This window comes from Chanodichthys erythropterus, chromosome 7 (genome assembly GCF_024489055.1).
Source record: "Chanodichthys erythropterus isolate Z2021 chromosome 7, ASM2448905v1, whole genome shotgun sequence".
Taxonomy (NCBI): domain Eukaryota; kingdom Metazoa; phylum Chordata; class Actinopteri; order Cypriniformes; family Xenocyprididae; genus Chanodichthys; species Chanodichthys erythropterus.
Window position 1 is genome coordinate 31,134,474 of NC_090227.1, and position 21,448 is coordinate 31,155,921.

Genomic DNA, 21,448 nt, shown 5'->3' on the forward strand with positions numbered 1-21,448 from the left:
CCGGGCTAAATGCACTTGTTGTATGTGCGCACGTACGATGGTATTTTTACCAGCTGAGAACTCACGAACAACCAAAAGGTGTCAGAACAGTGCCAACAATTCCACTGTTGCAGACAAACAAAGATTTACTGCAAAGGAGATAACGGTTTTGACACCTGTACCGAACTGTAATGGGTGACATTGCTCCTGTGACAAGAAGATCCAGGAATTCTTGAGCATTCTGTCCTTTTAGGGTCCCATCTTCTGACATCACATCCTGTTTTTGGTTCATTTAGATGTCTTTGGTATATGTTGTTCATATTTCAGTCGAACCGCACCAGAGTTAGTTTGGAAGTGAATGGTCTGCTTGTTAGGTGTGTACTAGGGTTTGGATGGCAACATTGACATTTATTCAAATAACCGAGAAATTGCACCAAAGCTCATTTTAATCAAACCAAACCTGCCAAATGTGAACACACCCTAAAAACCTACCGAGTGGTAAATGCAAGCCCAGAATGCATGACAGGCTTAGTGTAAAAATGCAGTTGAAGTAATGTTGACTGTAAAGATTAGGGATGTACCATTATCATATAATTTATCAGCGGATATTTGTCGATTAGTCCATTACATTTTCATTTAGATTAAGTGAGCATTAGATGGTGGCAATGGTAATGTTACTCTTAAAAAACTGTTCTATGCTATGGTTCCATGTTATGTAGTATTTAAAACGTTACACTTTATGCTTCACGACCTCTTTTAGCAGTTTTTGCTCATTGGTTGTCATAATGTGTGTTAATGTTATCTGTGCCATGGCAGGTAGAAGGTGAGAAGGTTAAATTAACACACAGTAATTGTTTGCAGGACATGCCTCACTAGAGACATCACTCATTAAAGGCACATAATGATGATAATCAATATTAGACAGCTAATGAGCTTGTTAATTGATGTTACAGCCCACTCTGCTAAAGTCCGAAGATGCCTTGGTGAAGCAAAGTTGACCTTACTGGTACTTTTTGAAAAAAGACCAAAATGAGAGCAAGAGAGAATTTAGAGTAAAGCTAATATCTTTAGCCTCAGGCTAGAGTCAGCATAATAATCACAGCTCAATATCAGCTCCACCTCAGCTGAAGCCAGCTCTTTTTTTTTTTTTTTTTTAAAAAGGGGGAAAAGAAAAGGAAAAAATGCTTCATCTCATGGTCTGCTCCACAGAACTCGGTGTGACACACGCTCCGGGCTCCTCTTTATGAGCCAAATTAAACATTGTGAGCACAGTTTAGGTTGAGAGTGGGAAAGTGGAAGCTAATGTAAATGACGTTTCTCCGGAAATCTATCTTTTTATGAACACAATGAATGTGTCACTGCTGTCGCGTATAGTGTGTAATGCCTTTGCCCTTGATGTGATTTCAGAGCGTCTGCAGGCATCAACAGCCCTCGACCGATCACTGCACTGACATCTGTGTTTTTTTACGCATGCATGTGAATTTATTTTTGGTGAAGCCTTTGGAGACATAGTTCAGAGTGTGTTTTTAAGCCATCCTTCAACATCTATGAGTGGAAGATATCTGTCAACAAGACAGTATGGCAGTGTTTGTGTGTGTATACAGTATATTGTGTGTATACAGTATATTGTGTATATACTGTATATCTGTGTATAAATATGTAATGAACCCTTAAACCTAAGAAACCTAAACCTAAGCTTTTTTGGATTTTGTCTAAAATTATTAAATGTGCTACTGCTAACAACAGTATTAAAAGAATAGTTCATCCTGCCAAAAAAAAAAAAAGAAAAATCTGTCAACATTTGTGTCGTACCAGATTTAAAGGTGCCCTAGAACTTTTTAAAAAATATGTAATATAAGTATAAGGTGTCCCCTGAATGTGTCTGTGAAGTTTCAGTTCAAAATACCCCATAGATTTTTTTTAATTCATTTTTTTAACTGCCTATTTTGGGGCATAATTATAAATGAGCCGATTCAGGGCTGCTGGCCCTTTAATTCTCCTGCTCCATGCCCACGGAGCTTGCGTTTGCCTTGAACAGTGCATAAACAAAGTTTACACAGCTAATATAACCCTCAAATGGATCTTTACAAAGTGTTCGTCATGCATGCGTCGGATTATGTGAGTATTGTATACTGTTATATTGTTTACATTTGATTCTGAATGAATTTGAGGCTGTGATCCATGGCTAACGGCTAATGCTACACTGTTGGAGAGATTTATAGAGAATGAAGTTGTGTTTATGAATTATACAGACTGCAAGTTTAAAAATGAAAATAGCGACGGCTCTTGTCTCCGTGAATACAGTAAGAAATGATGGTAACTTTAACCACATTTTACAGTACATTAGCAACATGCTAACGAAACATTTAGAAAGACAATTTACAAATATCACTAAAAATATCATGATATCATGAATCATGTTAGTTATTATCGCTCCATCTGCCATTTTTCGCTATTGTTCTTGCTTGCTTACCTAGTCTGTTGATTCAGCTGTGCCCTTGTCTAATGCCTTTCATAATGTTGGGAACATGTGCTGGCATATGCAAATATTTGGGGCATACACCCCGACTGTTACGTAACAGTCTGTGTTATGTTGAGATTCGCCTGTTCTTCTGAGGTCTTTTAAACAAATTATATTTATACAAGAAGGAGGAAACAATAGAGTTTGAGACTCACTGTATGTCTTTTCCATGTACTGAACTCTTGTTATTTGACTATGCCAAGATAAATTCAATTTTTCATTCGAGGGCACCTTTAATATAAAGGTTCTCACATTTGTGATCTCTGTAATCAAGTTTCAAAATTTAGAAGAGTGAATGATATTTGAATAAGATTTAGGATATTTTTAATAATTAAGAAATTTTGGTTTATAACTTATAGAAAGTTATCGTTTGACTTCAGAAGACTTGAAATTGAATGAAAAGGTTGTATTAGACTACTTTTGTGAGCTTGACAGCCCCTGATCATGACTATGTTCCAAAACCTAGTGAGCTGCCTATGCCAAATGTATGCCGAATATAATTAATGCAGTATCAAAAAGTATTGATAAAAATTGTTCATTACCAAAAAGTATCAATTAAAAATGAATTGAATTCACAAATTAACTATTTTATCTAATTCTGTGCTGATTAAAGATTCAGTTTAGGATTAGCAAAATGCTAACAGCAAACTCTATTGAACTCAGTTGTGTGCTCCCAGAGTCTCCCATGTAGAGCTTCATGTGAGGAGTGCTACTGTCAATGCCAGTTTTCCAAACTGATCTCTAATGAGGTTTTATTTCATTTATTTAGTATGTTATGTTAGGTTTTGTAACATTAGCCTATATGTTTTCAGTGTATAAAAAAGACAACTTGTTGTGATAACATTCTTCAATCATCTTCTGTTCCAGAGAAGAAAAGCAGTCATAGTTTGGAACAAAATGCTGATGAGTAAATGTTGACGGAATTTTAATTTTTGGGTGAGCTATTTCTTTATTGTACGTCAAAATCATAACAATGATGCCAAACCAGGCTCATTGAAAAACTTTACAACATTTCTGCAAAATGACATAGCACTAGTTCTTGCACATTTGTCCACACTTTAAAAGTAAAATGTCTAGTGAGTGGTGATAAAAGCGTTTTGTTTTTTTGTTTTTTATCTGAAACAGATTAACGTAAATCAGACAAATTTTTATTACATTGGTTCTCACTGCATGTATCGTTTTGCAACAAGAACATTACCAGGTGAGCTACCAAGCAAGTTTGCTACATCAGAAAATCCATACATATGGAGCTCGTTATGTGATACAAATGTCAAAATATATTAGTCAGTCATGCAATATATTAAGTGTTTTGAGGTTAGGATAGGATTGTGCAAGGAACCACACAAAAATAAGTCTCTGAAATCATAATTTGTGTGAAAAGGAATAAAAATTGTTGGTGTTTTACTGCCATTAGTGTTAATTTCATCTGAAAAGTGTAGTGAATTGCATGTATCGGTAGGTTTTGATGAGCCTAGGTAGTAAAACGCTATCTAGGTGGGCAGCGTACTACTGTAGGTTGTGGAACAGAGCTTGTGTTTGTGTTTTTGTGCCCTTGTAGAGAGAGTTTTATGAGGTATCGTGACCGTCTCCACATCAGTATCTTCTCCAATGACACGTGAAGTACTGTCTTTAACAAGACCAACCATCCATACCCCCCCTACAGTCCTTAATATGGGACAGTGATGCTGGGAGGGTCCAACAATGTGCCCTTGAGCCAGACATTTATTGAACCTGAAGGATTTAAATGGCCCATCTCCCCTTTCTATTTTCTGAAAGCGCCCATCTCTCTTGTTGACCTTCTTTCTCCTCGTTTGAACTTCTCGATGATCCGCTTCTGCTGCTGTTTTAAATTCATGTGTTCATTTCTGGTGGAAACACAGATGTAATGAAGTGAGAAACTGAAGGGCAGTGTGTGTTTCAGACTGTGACTGACGTTTATGGAGCAGGTTTCCAGCGACATGCTGACTCCCCTCTTCCCATGAGGCTTTGGCCCATTTTTCAACTTCTAAAAGGCCCTCAGAATTCTTGACAGGGGCTTTTTTGTGAGTTCACATTTGTATTTTTACTGAAATTGATTCCTAATCTTTTTCATTTCAGATTTTGGACCCTGAGGGCACTGTTTATACTTGTGAGCACCCTATTTTATCTGAAGGTTGCCCTTACACATGTGAGTCTGACAGCCATTGTGAATTATATAACAATGGCTATCGTCTTTAGCCACGGGGTGGACTCTTTGATAATGGTTCTAATTATAGAGATGTAATGACTCAGCGGACATGGATTCTCATCCTGTGAACCCTCTTTTCTTTTACAGATAACACATAGACTAACACTCATTATCCTCGTTTTAAAACATCTCGTCTGATGCAAGCAAAGACCTCAGATACTGTACAGGTTTTTGGTGTAAATGGCCGTTCACACCAAGAACAAGAAGGGTTAGTTTACCCAAAAATGAAAATAATGTAATTTATTACTCACCCTCATGTCGTTCTAAACTCGTAAGACCTTCGTTCATCTTCGGAGCACAAATTAAGATGTTTTTTATTTAAATCCGATGGCTCAGTGAGGCCTCCATTGCCAGCAATGTTACTGCACCTCTCAAGATCCATAAAGGTAAAACATATTTAAAACAGTTCATGTGACTTCAGTGGTTCTATGTTAATATTATAAAGCGATAAGTATACTTTTTGTGCGCCAGAAAACCAAAATAATGAATTTTCAACAATATCTATGTGGGCCGATTTCAAAACACTGCTTCATGAAGCTCCTGAGCTTCATGAATCTTTTGTTTCGAATTAGTGATTCAGATCTCCTGTCAAACGGCTAAACTGCTGAAATCATGTGACTTTGGCGCTCCGATTCACTGATTTGATTCGTAAAGCTCTGAAGCAGTATTTTGAACTCGGCCCATATAGATATTGTTGAAAAAATATAGATATTGTCGTTATTTTTTTTTTTTTTTTGGTGCACATTATTATTCTTAAATTATTCTTGTCACTTTATAATATTAAGATAGAACCACTGTACTCACATGAACTGTTTTAAATATGTTTTTAGTACCTTTATGGATCTTGAGAGGTGCAGTAACATTGCTGGCAATGGAGACCTTACTGAGCCATCGGATTTCATCAACAATATCTTAATTTGTCCAAAGATGAACGAAGGTCTTACGGGTGTGGAACGGCATGAGGGTGAGTAATAAGTGACATTATTTTCATTTTTTGGTGAACTAACCCTTTAAATAATCATTCTAATTCTGTGAGAATAGGTAAGTCCACACCACAACTATAACAATAACGAAGAAACGATTTCATTGGAATCACTTTGAGAGCAATTGTTTCCTGCTGATGTTCGATAAAACATCGATAGCTAATCAGAATCCACACAACTTTCCAATGAAATCAAATTTAATAGTTTTTATTCTTTATGGAATATTGCAGTATTTATTATAAATGATTTATTCGTGCCATCGTAATCTTTCATCAAAATTTGATCCCCTCCCTCTTGCAATGACATCCCTTTTAATCTCTTCTCTTCTCTGATGACGTTTACTGGCGCAAAAGCGGGAAAACCTGTCACTCACATGAGATGACAGGGCAACGATCCAACAATCTAGTCAATTCCCAACAAAATCAAGTCGCATCCTACATCAAGTCCCTTCCAACTTCCATTTCATGCCGACTTTAAAGAGCTTGAGCATTTAAAGCAGATGACATGCCTATAATAGACAAAACATTATCATCTTTCATACAGACGCTAACATAGTTATCTTTATAGATAACTATAAAGATAACTTTAATTTTATAAGTCCCAGCTATACTCAGATTACACAACAATCATCACATTGCTGTTGCTGTCTTTCACCTGCTGTCTCTCACCTGCTGTCTCTCACTTCTCTCAGTTCAGACACCTCCACACAAGCTCTAATTTTTTTTAAAAAAGTTAACCAAAAAAGTTTGAGCCACTCAGCTCTAATGTCAGCTGAAACCAGTTTCTGGGGTTTGGGCTGCATGCTAAGTCAAGAGCGTAGTTAGCATCAGGACCCTGCTGTGTTGATGAAGCCAAGTGCACCGTAATCTGTCTCCCTAACAAGCAGGGACACGCAGCCAGATTCTCCCATGAGACAGAGCTTCGCCATGGGCCTCTCTGCTCACGCAGAGCCCTGATCGGCCCTGATTACCCCTGGGAGTTTCACGCTCATAAGAAATGTTTCCCGTGTTTATAAAAATAAGGAAGCAGTGGATGTGACTTAGCTGTACTGGGTATCTGGGGAACGAAAAATGTCTTCGCTAACATAGATGCTGTTCTGTTTTGTTGTGGCTACTGTTATGACAACTGGTGGGAGCTATTTGTCTTTCTGTGGTCTGTTTGTGCATGTGATCTACCTTCTATATGTTTCAAATGGTGCTCAGCAATACACCCAGGTGGCAAAACCTCATTTATCATAGGTAGCGAAGCAACATCCATGAAAATGGACACAAGCGGAGTGAAAGAAATGCTTTATTAACCTCAAACAAGTCAACAATTCTGTGGGACCCTGATTCTTTTTCTTACTTGCCAACAAGAACATGAGTTTGTTTAGAATGGAATACTAGATTACTGGATACTACAAAGTGTGCATTCGTACTGTTGTTAAAAATCTGTGAAAATTACGCAACGATGATCCTTTCAAACATTCTTGTCATATATCTTTGCATATTTTATTTAGCAATTAATATAGTTTGGTGCAAAGTGTTGTAACTTTTGGTAATCCGATAAAATAAGTCAAGATGGAGATGTTATAAAAATCATTGTATACTCAATGCTCATTTTTATTGTACATATTTGGAATTTAATTTCTTATCGCATTGTCATATTTTTCTTAACCCATATTTTCTATTATTTTAAGCATTCAATATATAATCTCTGAAAATATGTCTTATTTTCTTACACAAGTTAGGATTTAAGTTTTAGAAACAAGAGGACAAAATACTGATTAAGTACATTTAATTTTTTTTAATTGAAAGAATTCTCTTCTGCTCACCAATGCTGCATTTATTTGATCACAAACACAGGAAAAAAGTAATTGTGAAATATTATGACAATTTAAAATAGCTATTTTCTATTTTTATACATTTTAAAAGTGTAATTTATTCCTGTGATGGTAAAGCATCATTTTCAGCATCATTACTCCAGTCTTCAGTGTCACATGATCCTTCAGAATTCATTGTAATATACTGATTTGCTACTCAAGAAACTTTTCTTATTATTATAAATGTTGAAAACAGTTTTTGCTGCTTAAAATTTTTGTGGAAACTGAAAAAAAGGATTCTTTGATTAATAGAAAGCTGAAAAGAACACCATATATTTAAATAGAAATAGAAAAAATTGCATCCTCGCAAAATAAACAAACAAAAAATATTATTGAATTAGCCCCTTAATGATGGCAAAATTAATCAAAATCTTAAAAACAGTCAAAAATATTTAAATACCCAATACTGAACTACTAATAAATAATAATAATAATAATAAAATGTCAATCACAACTGATAACCAACATGTTGCTAAATATATTGTGCATCTTTAAAGGGTTAGTTCACCCAAAAATGAAAATAATGTCATTTATTACTCACCCTCATGTTGTTCTACACCCATAAGACCTTCGTTAATCTTCGGGACACAAATTAAGATATTTTTGATGAAATCTGATGGCTCAGTGAGGCCTCTATTGACAGCAAGACAATTAACACTTTCAATGCCCAGAAAGCTACTAAAGATATATTTAAAAGTTCATGTGAGTACAGTGGTTCAACCTTAATGTTATAAAGCTACGAGAATACTTTTTGTGCACCAAAAAAAAACAAAATAATGATTTTTCAACAATATCTAGTGATGGCCAATTTCAAAACACTCCTTCGAATCTTTTGTTTCGAATCAGTGATTTTGAGGGTGAGTAATAAATGACATAAGCCGCATTTCCACCTAAATTACCCGAAACAATTGTACCAGGAACTTTTCTCCCAGGAACTTTTTGTCCCCCCCAGAACTGTTGCCTTCTGCGTTTCCACGCGGTCTTAAGTACCGTGAAGATTAGGCTTTTTGTCCGGTGTCCGGTGACGTAGTACTGCGCACGACTGTTTCTTCCTGTCAGTGACGGACCACTCGTTTCGTCTGGAAAACCATGGTGCAAAAAAGTTAGATTGATTTTTTTTTTTACTACAATGACTTTAAGACGATATAATTTAGATGTGATATATACATATTTATTTACCTTCAACCCACTGTTCATCGGATTCCGGCATGGCTTCCAACAATGCAGTAGGGGAGTCTTTTGTCACCGCTGAACCAGAAAAGGATGGTCTGTGTCCTAGCAACGCATCCAGGCGGTCAAACCACTTGTTAGTATGCCAATCGGAACCACTTCTATTGTTGTGATCCTTTATTTTCTTGTAATCTTGCTTTAGTTTTTTCAACTTCTCTCGGCATTGTTTTCCAGTGTGCACAATCCCAAGCTCGCATAACTGACTTACTGCTGCGTGGAGTCGACCAATCAAATGCGGCGTGAATCCGACCAATCAGCATGTTCAGCACCTAGTCCCACCCCCGAAAGTTCCTGTACTTTGAAAAAGTACCACCTCGCCATCAGGGACTTTTCTGAGGGGGAAATTTTAGCCGGAACTGTATTTAGTTCCTGGTTCCTGCGGTGGAAACACACCGAGTACCAGCCCAAAGTCCCTAGTTCCTGGGTAAAGTTCCTGCGGTGGAAACGGGGCTATAATTTTAATTTCTGGGTGAACTAACCCTTTAATACTGTGCATAGTATTTATGATGCATACTGCAGAAATAGTATGGTAGTATTCTGTTCTTAACATAGCCATCTGATACCTGAAAGTGATGTTTCAACTCAGCACATATTAGCAAGGTATCTTTTGACACACTTCAATCTTTGAGTTGCTATCGCTTAGAGGCATGCAAACGTACAGAACTTTGTCAGTAGAGTTGTTGCCCCTCACAGTTGTTGGCTGTCATGTCTGGGTTAATTAAAGAAAAAAAAGCCATTGGAGTGTATCCCCACATGAACCAAGGTGAGCAGAGGTACGCCGGCTTCCAGCGCAGTCCCCATTGATCAGACTGAGCCGTGTGATTGAATTAGTTGAGCCGCTAGCAGCCACGGCTTGCCAGGACCAGTACCGCAACAGAATTATTCACATTCCCTCCAGGGCAAAGTACAGCAAAGTAAAGGAGGAGATGGAAAAGAAAAATAAAAGAGAGCAGTGTGCCGGCATTCTGGTGGAAAGACAGAGAGGGAAAGAGGAAGACCATCTGTTTTTCTGGTTGACATGCCTATTTGTATGACATTAGCATTGCTCTTAATGGGTTTGTGTATACAGAAGTTGAAATATATCACAGGGGATGTTATGATGTCCAACTGTATTGATTTAAAGGCAGCTGGAATATTCCATTTCCATCCAGAGCATGTTGCAGCTGTTCTGTATGCATTTCCAGATTGTTTTGATTGGCTACATTTTGTTTGTAAGACAGTGATCTGTGTGAGCTCGTTTGTTAGCCATATGGTAGAGAAACAATTCAATTTTAGGGTTTTAATGTCTCGAACACTTTATCTTTCTCTTGGAGGTTTTTCTGTTTTTTCTTCTTTTGTGTGGTGGAGATTGATCTATTTTAGAAAATGTGCAAACCCCCCTGTGTTTGAGCCGGATGGATCGATCTACATACATAATTCATTTTCTTTTTTTTCTTTTTTTAAAGGTTGGCCTGTCTTTTCTCTCACTAGCCTTTTGAATTCACCGGTCTTCACATGTGCCAAAGTTTTGACTAGCCCACTTTACCTCCAGCTCATGAATGGTTCATACAGTAGTTTTCTCTGACTGATTCTCAAGGTTTTGTTTTCGTTTGTCTTTTTCTTTCTTTAGGTGAAGAGCAACTAAAAGCAGGACTATACTTGATTCAACTATTGCTCTTCACTCCCTTCGTGAATATTTGTACTGAGTGAGGGTTTTTATGTGGGAGCTTTGGTGCCGTTCTGTCTTTTAGAGGCTTCTCAATGGTCATGGGTATCCCTCTATCGATGTGAATTGAGCAGAGAGAAACTGGAGAGACTGCACAGAAGGAAGAGGCCAGTGTGTCGATACATCTGTCTGGAGCAGATCTTCAGAACGCTGCCCCTTCTTAGATGTCTCTGGCAAATGTCAAAACTGAACTCTCATCAGAAGCCCAGTAGGCTTGTTTTGCCTCTTGTATGTCTGCTTTCTGTAGCCTCTAGACAAAACGTTGAACTATCGACATGAAGTCTGCTCCACTGTACAGCTTATTCTGACCAACAGTCTATCTATCTATCTATCTATCTATCTATCTATCTATCTATCTATCTATCTATCTATCTATCTATCTATCTATCTATCTATCTATCTATCTATCTATCTATCTATCTATCTATCTATCTATCTGTCTGTCTGTCTCTGTCTTTCCTTCTATCTGTCTGTCTGTCTGAAGGAATTCTGTCTGTCTATCTGTCTGTCTTTCTTTCTATCTATCTATCTAACTGAAAAATAAAGGTTCTTTATTGGCATCAATGTTTCCATAAAGAAACTTTAACACCCATTCTTTAGATTATTAAAATGTTTTTCACACTAAGAAAAAGGGTTCTTTTAAGAACCGTTCGCAACCTATCTATCATCTAACACTATGTCTCTTGTTCTGTCTGTCTGTTTATGCATATATCTGTCTGTCTGTCATTATCTTGTTCCAGCTATTTATTGTTCTGTCTTTCTAGAATTCTGTGTATCATTCTATCATTCTTGCGGTTGCTCTGTCTTTGTTCTATCTACAGTTTTACCATTCTATCGTTCTATTGTTTTATCTATTATTCTAAAGTTATATTGTTCCATTTTTCTGTCATTCCATCATTCTATTTTTTCTGTCCATTGTTCTTTCTATCATTCTATATATATATAGTTCTGTGTTAAATAGATCTTTTGTCCGAAATGTTGTTTATAATTTTTATAATTTTTTCAATGTTTATAATTCTGTTATTCTGTCTCATTCCATGTATCATTCTTTCTATAGTTTCATCGTTCTGTTTTTCTATCATTTTATCTATCATTCTGTCCATCTGTTACTCTAGCTAGCATTTCTATTATTCTGTCATTTTCACTCTATCCTCCTATTCTTCTTTCTTTACCCATTCTTTCCCTTTCCCTCTCTATCTTTTCTTCTATCATTCTGTTTGACTATCTATGATTTTAACATTTTCTTTCTTTCTTTCTTTCTTTCTTTCTTTCTTTCTTTCTTTCTTTCTTTCGCTCTTTCGCTCGCTCTTTCTTTCTTTCGTTCTTTCGCTCTTTCTTTCTTTCTTTCACTCTTTCTTTCTTTCTTTCTTTCGCTCTTTCTTTCTTTCTTTCTTTTGCTCTTTCTTTCTTTCTTTCTTTCGCTCTTTCGCTTCTCCCGGCATAGAGATGAGTGTCAGGTTGAAGAGGATCAATTGAAGGCTTGTCAGGGTTGAGCGCAGGTCTGTTCAGTGTGGACTGGGAGTGCTGTAACCGTGGCCTCAGTTCTCCTAATCAATGCAATAATCACTTCCACCTCTCTCACAGGCCCTGAAGCGCTGCTCGCTGTTTGCTGAGCATTTCTTTCATCTGCTGTCAATCCGCAAAGGGCTCGGAGGGGAAGGAGAGTGGAGGAAATGATAGCGGTTTGTTTTTGCGAACGGGAAAGAGCGTGTTTGTCTTAGAATGAATGTTTGGGAACAATTGGATGAGTTTCTGTTCTCTGGGCGTAAGATGGAGAACCTTTTTAAGTGTTTTTTATTGTGTGGCACTACTGTTGTCAATGCTCTTGTACGGATGACCCACCCCACTTAATTACCTCATTAATGTTTCATTCCCATTAATGATGTTTGGAGATGGTCTCTAGAGTAAACTAATGTAAAAGACAAATGAAGGAGGAGAGTGGGGTGTAACTTTGAGATCAGATATAGAGGACACATTTTCTCTCAAAGCACTTTAAACAGAACATTTTAATATAGATTTCCATATGAAAAGTTCTATTTCATGTCAAGTATTTCATATAGAAATTATAACTTTTAGCATCCCTACAGTATAGCCTTTTCCAGTTCATCATCATTTTCACCTCCACATCTAATTTTTACTTTTTATTTTGTACCAACTATCAGCATTTTGTGGATAAAATGCTTTAGGACTATAAAATATTATACCAAAAATTTTGTGATTTAGCAAGGCAGTGTCTATAACAGGACATTTTAGCACTGTAAAGTATCCAATATCCAGATCAATGATATTTCACACTGATGTTAGCAAACAGTGCACTTCCTGCCAGCAAATGTTCCTTCAGCCTCATTCACAATATTCCTGTGACACCAAAACATAAGGAAGCACCAAAAAAAAAAAAAACAGAAAGAACATAATGCACATAGTCAATGCCATCTAGATGGGTGGGTTTGTAATATCAAGTAGACAAGTTGGAAGAATGTTCCATTTTATTACTGTAGATGTCTGCTTCTGCTGCCCGACATTATGTAAAAGACTTATTCTCCTGTCGGGATGACCAGCAGAGCACAAGAAGTCCAAATTCTCATCCCTCTCCATCTGTGACAGCTGATGAATAGTCTGTGCTCATCTTTAGGCCACTTTTTTTCTCTTTACGCTTGAATGAAATGAATGAACTCATTCAAATACCACTGAGAACGCAGCATCTCTCCTTGCCCGAGAACACTTTTTAGCTGATTCCTGAAAGTTTCCAAAGCTTAAATTTTCTCTGCTTTTCAAAAAGGAAGACGGACTGACATTTACAAATTATTGTGTCCCCCCCAAGCTTCCTTCAGGTGATTCAGTCCTTCTCTGACTAATAAAGAGTAAGTTACGTACCGGGCATTCCGGGATACACTGTTCCTCCTGTCTTTTATCCTCACATAGTCAAATTGACCTTTGTAGAATGTAAATTCTTCTGCATAAAATGCAGAAATTAATGTATTTTTAGCTTTTATGAGCCGTTATATACCAGAAGTTAGACAATTGGACTCACCGCTTCATGATTTTATATAAATGAAAAATTTGCATCTTGTAGAATTAATTAAGTGTAGCTGAAATTTGCACCCCACTGCACTCTATTGCACAAGACTTCAGAGACTTGTAAATATGAGATAAACAGACTTTATCAAGTGGGAGGACAGGACATTGTTTGATACATTAGTCTGATGTATTGGTGACGCTTTTAAAAGGTTCTGAATGAGGTTAATTCATAACGGATCTTTTCAACTGTTGAGAGTCTTGAGACTATACTGTATATATATATATATATATATATATATATATATATATATATATATATATATATATATATATATATATATATAAATAGAAGAGCCCCGATAGCTCAGTCTTTCTCCCATCTCACGACTGCATCTCTGGAGCTCAGCCACAGTGATCTTTGGGTTCTTCTTTACCTCTCTCACCAAGGCTCTTCTCCCCCGATAGCTCAGTTTGGCCGGACGGCCAGCTCTAGGAATGGTTCTGGTCATCCCAAACATCTTCCATTTAAGGATTATGGAGGCCACTGTGCTCTTAGGAACCTTAAGTGCAGCAGAAATGTTTTTGTAACCTTGGCCAGATCTGTGCCTTGCCACAATTCTGTCTCTGAGCTCTTCAGGCAGTTCCTTTGACCTCATGATTCTCATTTGCTCTGACATGCACTGTGAGCTGTAAGGTCTTATATAGACAGGTGTGTGGCTTTCCTAATCAAGTCCAATCAGTATAATCAAACACAGCTGGACTCAAATGAAGGTGTAGAACCATCTCAAGGATGATCAGAAGAAATGGACAGCACCTGAGTTAAATATATGAGTGTCACAGCAAAGGGTCTGAATACTTAGGACCATGTGATATTTCAGTTTTTCTTTTTTAATAAATCTGCAAAAATGTCAACAATTCTGTGTTTTTCTGTCAATATGGGGTGCTGTGTGTACATTAATGAGGAAAAAAATGAACTTAAATGATTTTAGTTAATGGCTGCAATATAACAAAGAGTGAAAAATTTAAGGGGGTCTGAATACTTTCCGTACCCACTGTATATAATTTCTGAATGCTTCAGTAAAATGTTCTCTTTCTCTGTGTCTCTCCCTCTTTTTCAGCGTAAAGATGGTGCTTCTGTGGACAGCTGGTGACATCTTTAAGACCACGTATTTTGTGATCAATGAAAGTCCCACCCAGTTCTTGGTCTGTGGTGCGGTACAGATCTTAATTGACATTGCCATTCTGCTGCAGGTGGGCTTCTACGGCCAGGACACCAGAATCAAACTGGGCTGAACTCACTATAATAATGATGGTCATCAACACTCCTAAACAAGGACATACTACATGCTGCAAACCTACAAAACTATACGCTTTTATTTTTCTACAGTGGGGTTCAAAAGTCTGAGACTACTAGTGAAAATGTTTGTATTTTGCTTTTCTTTCATTTAATATAACTTACTTTAACAATGACATTTAATCATATGTTTATCTCATTTTAACTTAATTTTTTTTATTAAAAAATGTATTAATAACATGAAAATTAAAGTAAAAATGTTCAATTGAAAAATGTTAATTTATTAGGGGAGGCAAAAAAAATCAGATGTTTTGTATAAAGTTCACATGCTCAGTGTCACAAATTAGTGGCCTAGAATTAACGGATTAGTTCACTTTCAAATGAAAATTACCCATTTATGCACCCTCGAGCCATCCTAGGTGGATATGACTTTCTTCTTTCTGATGAACACAAGCGGAGTTATATTAATAAATATCCTGATGCATCCAAGCTTTAGAATGGCAACCAACAAGTATGAGCTGAAGAAAGTGCTTCCATCCACATCCATCCATCATAAGCGTACTCTACACGGCTCCGGGGGGTTAATAAAGTCCTTCTGAAGCAAAGCGATGTGTTTAAGAAAAATATCCATATTTAACAAGTTATAAAGTAAAATATTCTAGCTTCCACCAGACCGCCTTCCGTATTCAACTTACAAAAAAAAACGGAACTGGCGTCGTGTCAGTTTAGCTTTTTTCGTTAGTTGAATAGGGAAGGCATAGGACAATAGCATAAGCATTTTGAACTGTGAGAGGCATTACACTTTCTTCATAAATTGAATACGGAAGCTGGTCTGATGGAAGATAAATTACTTTATAACTTGTTAAATATTGATATTTTCTTACAAAAACACATCACTTTGCTTCAGAAGGCCTTTATTAAACCCCTGGAGATGTGTGGAGTACGTTTATGATGGATGGATGTGGATGGGGGCACTTTCTTGAGCTTCATACTCACTGGTCCCATTCACTGCCACTGTAAAGCTTAAATGCATCAGGATGTTTATTAATATAACTCCGGTTGTGTTCATCAGAAAGAAGAAGGTCATATAAACTTAGGATGGCTTGGGGTAATTTTCATTTGAGAGTGAACTAATCTTTTAAAGCAAAATATCAAATATTTTCTATTAGTTTTGTCATAATGTCTTTTGAATTCCACAGCGTATTTATTTTTATTATATTTATTCTGAGGTTGTTTTCTCTCTCTTTTCAAGTTATTTCATGCCTTACCAAAAAAACTAGTTTGTTCAAAGAAGAGTGAACAGGCCTTATATGCACCTGCCGGACATCTTACTATTTAAAGAAAACATTTAACTAATCCAGTCTACACATTTACTACAACCTGACAAATGAATGACCCTTCACTTTGTTGTTTTTATAGTATTTGTCTTCTTGCTAGCTTTTGTGAGAGCCAGTATGCTCTTAGTGCAATGGGAGTGCTTGGAAATGCATGTGCCAAATGCATCTGCCTCAAACTGCTAGCTCATTTGTCAACCATTTGTGGTCCTTTTTCTTTGTAGAACACTTAAATCACTGTTACTTGCATAGTTGCACACGAAAATCCATATTTTAAGCAGCAGATTTATGTTAGACTTTTTAAACCTGAGCCTTGGGTCAAAACCAGTTGCTGATGAATGGTTTTATTACCAAACTTTAATTACCTAAACCGTATCAGTGGAATAGCATGTGGGTATGTCATAAATATATAATGGAGAACTGATTTATCACATATGATTGCATTGCAAACAAGAAAAACAGATGGATTTGTTCTGTTTCCTTATCACAGATCAATAGTTCCTTTTCAACAAAGTAATTTTGCTAAAGGATCGTTTTACTATTGGTGCCAGCATTTCGCAAATGCGGTATTGTTTTTAACCAAAGATTTTAATGGAGAAAGTAGAATGATAATGCGTAATGCTCCAATGAAAAACCAGTTGCAGTTCATTGTAACCACACAAAGCCAATGATGGACACTTTCTGAACCATCTTGAGTTGTTAGTCTGCTATGTCCTGTAAAGATCACGATTACCTCTCCACATGACCACAACCATCCATGTTTGTCAGTCCACGTCACGCCAAGATGAGGAGCAGTCTGCTCCCTCAAATATTGACATTTGGTCTGTGTTTATGTGGAAGTTGATGGGACTGGTGAGAAAAAATGCAGTCATCTCCACTCTGCTGCTGCGGTTGATCAGCTTTGAGAAGTCTTCATCATAAAATAGTTCCTCGCTATTAAGTTACCATTCACATCATCACTGAGATATGTACCATTTATCACTCCAAAGAAAAGGTCACTGTAACTTTAAATCCCACTATAGCGCCAGGCTGCTCAGGGAGGACTACAGATGTGGCCTTAAAAAAGCACTTTCAAATTCCATCTCAGTTTTGGCTTTCTTTCTACTTCCCTGCCCATGTTTCACTGTAGGGATTTCGACACTGCGATAGACTGATTAAGCCTGGTGGCTTATTTGGCATTAGTTGAACGTCAAAGTTTAGCCGTTGGTTGTTACAGATGGTCACAAAGCCATAGCCTCTCAGCTGTTTCCTCACTGTATGGGCAGGTTTATTGGCTTTAGTTCTCATTGTGGTGAGACTTTATTTGTGGTAAATCTGTTGTGCTGTTAATCACCTCGTCAACATATCTGAGCCCAGTAAAGGTCAAAACCACTGACACATTAATTCACAGGAAAATACAGATACATTGCATTTCTGCGATGCTATGCAGTACATACTGTATGTTTGAATGTCATTTGGAAATATTTCATTTAGAATGTACTTTTGTACATTTTTTGTTAAGATGAACCCTTGGATAAGGTACACTTCTAGGGCTGGGTAAAAATATTGATTTCTCGATTTTAATCGATTCTCATTTTTACGAAGCGATATCGATCCCAAGAACCCATTAGTTTATCCTGTTTTCAGTTGATGAATGAACAGAGAACATTGTAGTGCGCCTCTCGTCCAATAAAGCGCAATAAGCTTTGTGCATTGTTGTGAAACAAAGTCTCAGATTTAAAATTCTGTCCTTTTTTTTTTTTTTTTTTTTTTTTTTACGAAATTCAAAAAATAATTAGCGTTTTGGTGCTTTTTAATGTGGCCTGACAGATCGCTGTTGCGCCTCGGTTCATGTGAACTGATCATCGTCTGTGCTTTAATACCAGTTACAGCGTGAAATAAACATGAATGAACATCTGAAGGTATGTTAAAAGATACAGTACAACTTACCGAAATCCTTATCATGTCTCATGTAATCGCTCAACCAGTGTTTCAACCGCGGAATAAGACAGCTTACAATATGTCACGTCACATTTAGCCTACCTCGGGAAAACCATATCCAGTGACCATAAACTCGTTAGTCAGCTAGGAAAATAAACTCTAGAGAGGAGCATTTTGCTAAATATATGCACCATATTACATATCCATTGTAATTTTTTAATGTTCTTCAATGTTTAATGCATGTTTGAATAAAGCCATCGTTTTTATGACAGCCACACCATTATGTTTATATTTCAAAAGACGAATTAAAGTAGGCTAGAAATATAATTGTGATTGTAAAGTTAGTATTATAAGTTTATTATTATAAAAACTTCATTGAGTGTAAGTACAAATTAGTTAATTTTAACATGTTTACAGCATTAGTTGACAGATTTTTTTTCTTCAAGAAAATTTGCCCTGTATTGTACCTGCATATATCCATATATCCTGCATATATATTGAATCGAATCAAATCGGAATTGAATCGAATCGCAAGCCTGTGAATCTGAATCATATTGAATTGTGAAATCTGTATCAATACCCAGCCCTAAATACTACCATTCAAAAAAATGTATATATATATATATATATATATATATATATATATATATATATATATATATATATATATATATATATATATATATATGTGTGTGTGTGTGTGTATATATAAGGATGCCAATGATGCATTAAATTGATCAAAAGTGATAGTAAAGACATTTACAAAAGATTTCTATACTGTTCTTCAAAGAATCTTGAAAAAAATGTATTATGGAAATGTATTTTTCCACAAAAATAGTAAGCAGCTGATAATAATAAGATTTGTTTCTTAAGCAGCAAATCATATTCAAAAAATTTCTGAAGGTAATTGCTCCTGAAAATCCAGATTTGCCATCACATGAATAAATAAATAGATTTTAAAATGTAATAAAATAAAAAAAGTTATTTTAAATTGTAATAATATTTCACAATATTACTTATCTTTTTTGAATGGTAGTGTAAACAATTTTTGTCCAATCAAACTATATATATATTCTCAGTTTTGAGAGCTGACTTTGGTATCCTGGATATTTTTCCTCAGTCTGAGGTATCTTATGAAACTCTAGAGTGAGATTGCTAGGATATTTTTCTAAGAAGAAACATTTGAGAAGTGAAACAACTGCAATATTTTCTTTGCTCTTTCTTTCTTTTGGGCCAACTCGTTTAACCATTTTGATCTTCTTAAAACCTTTTTGTAACCAAAAAAGAACGATTGTTACATCTAAAGATATTCTTGTTTTTTTTTTTTTTATAATCTCACACGTTTCCATTGTGCCTGTTATTTTTCCAATTTTCATTGTTTTGTTAGTTGCACATGACTGGTACAGTAAATAGCTTTGCCAAGCTTTGTAATTCTGTCATCATTAGTAAGGAAGTCACACCGATGAGCAAGATAATGGTCTATTATGTGTTTAATGTTGTGTGATAATGACCATTTAATGTTGCCTTAATGGTCTGAACATTTTTGTCAGTCGTGTCAAAAAGGTGCCTTAAAAAGTGTCATGACGAACAATCTTTAACCTGTCATTATGAATACAGTTATTAGACATAATTATTCCATTTTCAGGATATTAGTGTTATAACATATGCAACCTTTATGTTTTGGATTATGGCATTATATAGAGGATACAGGGCTGGAAATGAGGGGTGGGGGACTGGGACTGAGTCCAGGGAGTGAATTGCATGGGGAGACAGAGTTCCAATTCAAAATGTAGAGGATTTCCATCTTTCATACATGTTATAGCCTCCAAACACTATGCAATTTTTTACATAGATATGGTATGATTTCCCCCCATCTATAGTTTAAAAATCTGAAATATTTTTGTGAATCTTGGCTATTTTCACTGCTGTGTGTATATGTTTATCTCATTCTTAGACCTGCAGATGCTATCCAGTTGCATCTATAACCCACAATGTCAGCATGTTATGTAACAATATCTGTATTGCTTGTTTAATGATTTTGTTTTTTTTATTTTCCTAAATTGTATTTGTAAAGCTCCAGCAATATACTTGATTTAATAACATCTGATGCATGATTACACATTTTAAATGACATGTAAATTGCTTGTGTGACCAGTTCAGTGGGGTGTAAAATAGAAAAACCAAGTTCCATCCTTTTCTGATTCTGTACTAAGCGTGTGTGACAGGAAACAGTGAATGATCATTATGGATAATAAAGACAGAATCGCTGATCAGAAAGTGTTCGGCTCTACCGCACTGCTCTCTGACCCGCGGTCCTGAACTTGACAGTACTGCATTCTGCATGGCTTTACATTCCTTTGGTGTCGGCAGTGAAAGAGACTCGGTATGAAATATTCAAGTTTGTGGGGAAGACTGGATTATAGATGAGAGACTAAGCCTTCAGGATACCTGTATCACTCCATTAATCGAAGTCCCATACATTAATAATACAGTACAGGATGTCACATTGATGACTGCGGGAATCCTGGGTGTTCTTGCTCAAACCTAGGAATAGGGACATTCAGGTGAGCGGTGGAGAAGCCTGATGCAGGGATAGGGAAATGACCGATTGAGTTACTTCATTTGCTCGTTTTTATCTCCTTTTGTAGACACAGTCCATTACAACAATGAAAGCAGACGTTTCAAGTTTCAAATGCTTCAGCAGCACAAAAAGACAAGCAAGGACTGATAGTCAAGGATATGACAATCAAGAAGGTCAAATTTAACCCCACAATTATTATGTGGCATTGTAAAATTCTCATTCTACAATAATATGGAAATATATATACACTAAATGATTTCTAAATCTAAATCACTTATACACTATATGTTTTTTTCTTATGCTCACCAAGGCTGCATTTATTTATTGAAGCCTGTTTCCGCCACTAAATAAAGAAAATAAAAACGGTAATTGTTATGAAGTCATAATTGTGAGACGTAAACTCGCAATTGCATGATATAAAGTCACAATTTTTAATTTTTTTTAATTCTCGCAATTCTGACTTTATAACTGACAATTCTGAGAAAAAAAGTCAGAATTCTTATAAATAAACTCGCAATTGCGTTATATAAAGTCACAAATATTTTCTAAATAAAGAAAATAAAAACATTAATTGTGACTTTTTATCTCAGAATTCAAACTTTTTTTCCTCACAATTGCGAGTTATGAAGTCATAATTGTGAGATGTAAACTTGCAATTGCGTGATATAAAGTCACAATTTTTTTTTTTTTATTCTCGCAATTCTGACTTTATAACTCGCAATTCTGAGAAAAAAAGTCAGAATTCTTATAAATAAACTCGCAGCTGCGTTATATAAAGTCACAATTCTGACTTTT

General features: G+C 36.1%; 1 protein-coding gene across 3 annotated transcripts in view; it reads left to right on the plus strand.

Annotated features, from left to right (window-relative positions):
* Positions 1-15,308, plus strand: part of si:dkey-246g23.2 (solute carrier family 66 member 2) — a 49,305-nt gene extending 33,997 nt beyond the window's left edge. For 2 of the 3 annotated variants that reach the window (XM_067390161.1, XM_067390162.1), the window contains exon 5: positions 14,643-15,308. In XM_067390161.1, the coding sequence (XP_067246262.1) occupies positions 14,643-14,817 (175 nt within the window). In that variant the 3' untranslated portion in view covers positions 14,818-15,308. Of the gene's footprint in view, positions 1-1,386; positions 2,698-14,642 lie in introns of those variants that run through there. The other variant, XM_067390164.1, reaches the window with a different exon arrangement.
* The last annotated feature ends 6,140 nt before the right edge of the window (positions 15,309-21,448 follow it).